The 3,101-nt window shown below is 57.8% G+C and overlaps 1 protein-coding gene across 1 annotated transcript; it reads left to right on the forward strand.

Annotated features, from left to right (window-relative positions):
• Window positions 1-2,047: 2,047 nt before the first annotated feature.
• On the forward strand, window positions 2,048-2,809 carry LOC133901460 (secreted RxLR effector protein 161-like). Its single transcript, XM_062342824.1, has one exon. The coding sequence runs from the start codon at window positions 2,048-2,050 to the stop codon at window positions 2,807-2,809; it is 762 nt and encodes a 253-aa protein (XP_062198808.1).
• Window positions 2,810-3,101: the final 292 nt, after the last annotated feature.

Consider the following 3,101-nt stretch of genomic DNA (forward strand, 5'->3'; position numbering starts at 1 on the left):
TTACAAGATCACACTCACCATCGCACAACCCGTCTCGCTCCTGGCGCGCACCGACGACGACGCGTGGCGCTGGCATGAGCGATTCGGGCATCTCGGCTTTGACACGCTCCGGAGGCTTGGCCGTGGCGGTATGGTTCGCGGCATGCCACAATTGGATCAAGTCGATCAACTATGCGACGCGTGCCTGGCAGGCAAGCAAAGGCGTGCGCCGTTCTCTCAGGAGGCCAAGTACCGAGCGACGGGACCGCTTGATCTTGTACACGGTGATCTTTGCGGTCCTGTCACCCTGGCGACTCATGACGGGCGCAGCTACTTCCTTCTTCTTGTCGATGATGCCAGCCGATACATGTGGTTGGTACTGCTGTCGAGCAAGGACGAGGCTACCGGCGCAATCAAGAAGTTCCAGGCCAGCGTCGAGGTGGAGACGGGACACAAACTGCGCGCACTACGCACTGATCGGGGTGGGGAGTTCACCTCGGTCACCTTCGGCGAGTATTGCGCGCAGAAGGGCGTCCATCGGCAGCTCACGGCGCCATACTCTCCTCAACAGAATGGTGTCATGGAGCGTCGGAATCAGTCGGTGATGGCCATGGCGCGTTGTCTGCTCAAGGCAAAGGCAATGCCAAGCACGTTCTGGGGGGAGGCGGTGAGTACTGCTGTCTTCATTTTGAACAGGTCGCCGACGAAAGCTTTGCAAGGCATGACGTTGTATGTGGCTTGGCACGGAGAGAAGCCAGCGGTTCACTTCATGCGCACGTTCGGTTGCCTAGCGCATGTGAAGGTGACCCGCCCGCACGCCAAGAAGCTTGACAACAGGAGCATGAAGATGGTGTTCGTGGGGTACAAGCCGGGCTCAAAGGGCTACCGCGTGTACGACCCAGAGAGCGGCCGGCTACATGTCACCCGCGACATCGTCTTCGACGAGGCCAAAGGGTGGAATTGGGCGGACTCTAGCGAAAGCGCTGCCCCTGAGACGTTCACTGTCGAGTACACGGTGAGCACGTTCAAGGGCGACGACAAGCCGGAGGCGCCTGTATCCCCTGCGGCCTCCCATGTCTCTGCACCAGGCGAGGTGGAGCAACATACACCAGTGGCAGGCGAGCAAGACGCCAAGCATGTCAAGTTCGTCTCTCCGCCGTTGCATATTCCGTCTGGGATGGATCTGGACGATGAAGGAGCGCCACGACGATACCGCATGGTGGCGGACTGCGTCGACACCTCTGAGCCATGGGAGCTTAGCCCAGATGAGCTCCTCCTTGCCGCATCCGAGGAGCCAAACACGTTCGAGGAGGCGAACGGCGACCCGGCGTGGCAAGCAGCCATGGAGGAAGAGCTGGCGGCCATCGTCGACAATGGCACGTGGAGTCTGGTGGATCTTCCCGCCAGACACCGCCCGATCGGTCTGAAGTGGGTGTTCAAGCTCAAGAAGGATGCAAGCGGGGCGGTAATCCGCCACAAGGTGCGGCTCATGGCGAAAGGGTACGTGCAACGCGCCGGCATAGATTTTGAAGAAGCGTTCGCTCCGGTGGCGAGGCTCGACTCGGTGCGCGCTCTGGTGGTCGTCGCTGCGCACGAAGCATGGGCGGTGCACCACCTCGACGTCAAATCTGCATTCCTGAACGGGGACCTTGCCGAGGAAGTGTACGTTGCACAACCTCCGGGGTTCGCCGTGGCGGGACACGAGCGGCAGGTGTTGAAGCTGAGCAAGGCCCTCTACAGTCTTCGTCAGGCACCTCGCGCTTGGAACATCAAGCTCGATCGCACCTTGGCGGAGCTTGGTTTTTGCAGATGCGCGGATGAACATGGAGTGTACACGCGCGGCGAAGGGCAGAAGCGCGTTCTCCTGGGTGTGTACGTCGATGATCTGATCGTCACCGGCGCCGATCAAGCAGAAGTCGACGCATTCAAGGAGGAGATGAAGCGCTCATTCAAGATGAGCGATCTCGGGTGCCTGAGCTACTACTTGGGCATCGAAGTCAAGCAGCAACCTGGGCGGATCACTCTGTCGTAGGCAGCGTACGCGGCCAAGTTACTGGAGAAGACAGGCATGAACGACTGCAACACCGTCCACGTTCCGATGGAGAATCGCCTAAAGCTGAGTAAGAAAAGTACAAGTCCTCCTGTTGATGCATCTTACTATCGCAGCATTGTGGGAAGCTTGAGGTACTTGGTTCATACCCGGCCGGACATCAGCTTTGCGGTCCGGTATGTAAGCCGATTCATGGAGAATCCAACGACGGAGCATCTCAGCGCCATCAAGCACATTCTTCGGTACATAGCAGGCATGCTGCACTTCGGTTTGAGCTACACCAAGGGCCAGGGTGAGATCAAACTCAAAGGCTACAGCGATGCGGACATGGCCGGAGATGTGGACGATTGCAAGAGCACCACGGGTGTTCTGTTCTGCTTCGGGGACGCGCCAGTAACATGGCAGTCTCAGAAGCAACCGGTGGTGGCGCTGTCATCGTGCGAGGTGGAGTATATTGCAGCCTCAACAGCAGCTTGCCAGGGCCTATGGCTTGGGAGTTTGCTCGGGCGCTTCTACGGCAAATCAGCAAGCGTCGCCACCATCTTCATCGACAATCAATCAGCTATCCAACTGTGCAAGAATCCGGTGTTTCATGGCCGGAGTAAGCACATCAAGACGCGCTTCCATTTCATCAAGGAATGCGTCGAGGGCGGTGACATCATTGCCCAGAAGATTCACACCGACGATCAGCTGGCGGACATTCTTACCAAATCACTTGGCCGGGTTAGATTCCTGCACCTGCGCTCGAAGATCGGCGTCGTCAACATCCTCGACAACTAGATTAGGGGGAGAATTGTTAGGTAATCTAGTTTGCTTAAAGTCTTTTGTTTTCATGCTTATCCGGTTTGCACATGCTGTTAGAGTAGTGCCCGGTTCTCTCGCTCTCACCACGCTGCGTCGTGAGGCAGAGCGAGTCCTGCGCGGCGCTGGTGCGCGTCGTGCACGTAGTCGTAGGAAGGAGTGGTGCGGGACCTCGCATGCATGGTGGAATGGCCGGACCACGATCAGCTGTAATCAACAATAAATAGCGAAGTTCTAATCCAGAAAAGCTGCCGGTTTTACGCAGCACCAA

The sequence above is a fragment of the Phragmites australis genome, chromosome 20 (genome assembly GCF_958298935.1).
Source record: "Phragmites australis chromosome 20, lpPhrAust1.1, whole genome shotgun sequence".
Classification (NCBI taxonomy): Eukaryota; Viridiplantae; Streptophyta; class Magnoliopsida; order Poales; family Poaceae; genus Phragmites; species Phragmites australis.

Excerpts from the sequence above, each read along its gene's own strand:
- LOC133901460 (XM_062342824.1), top strand. The coding sequence starts at position 2,048 with ATGAACGACTGCAACACCGTCCACGTTCCGATGGAGAATCGCCTAAAG.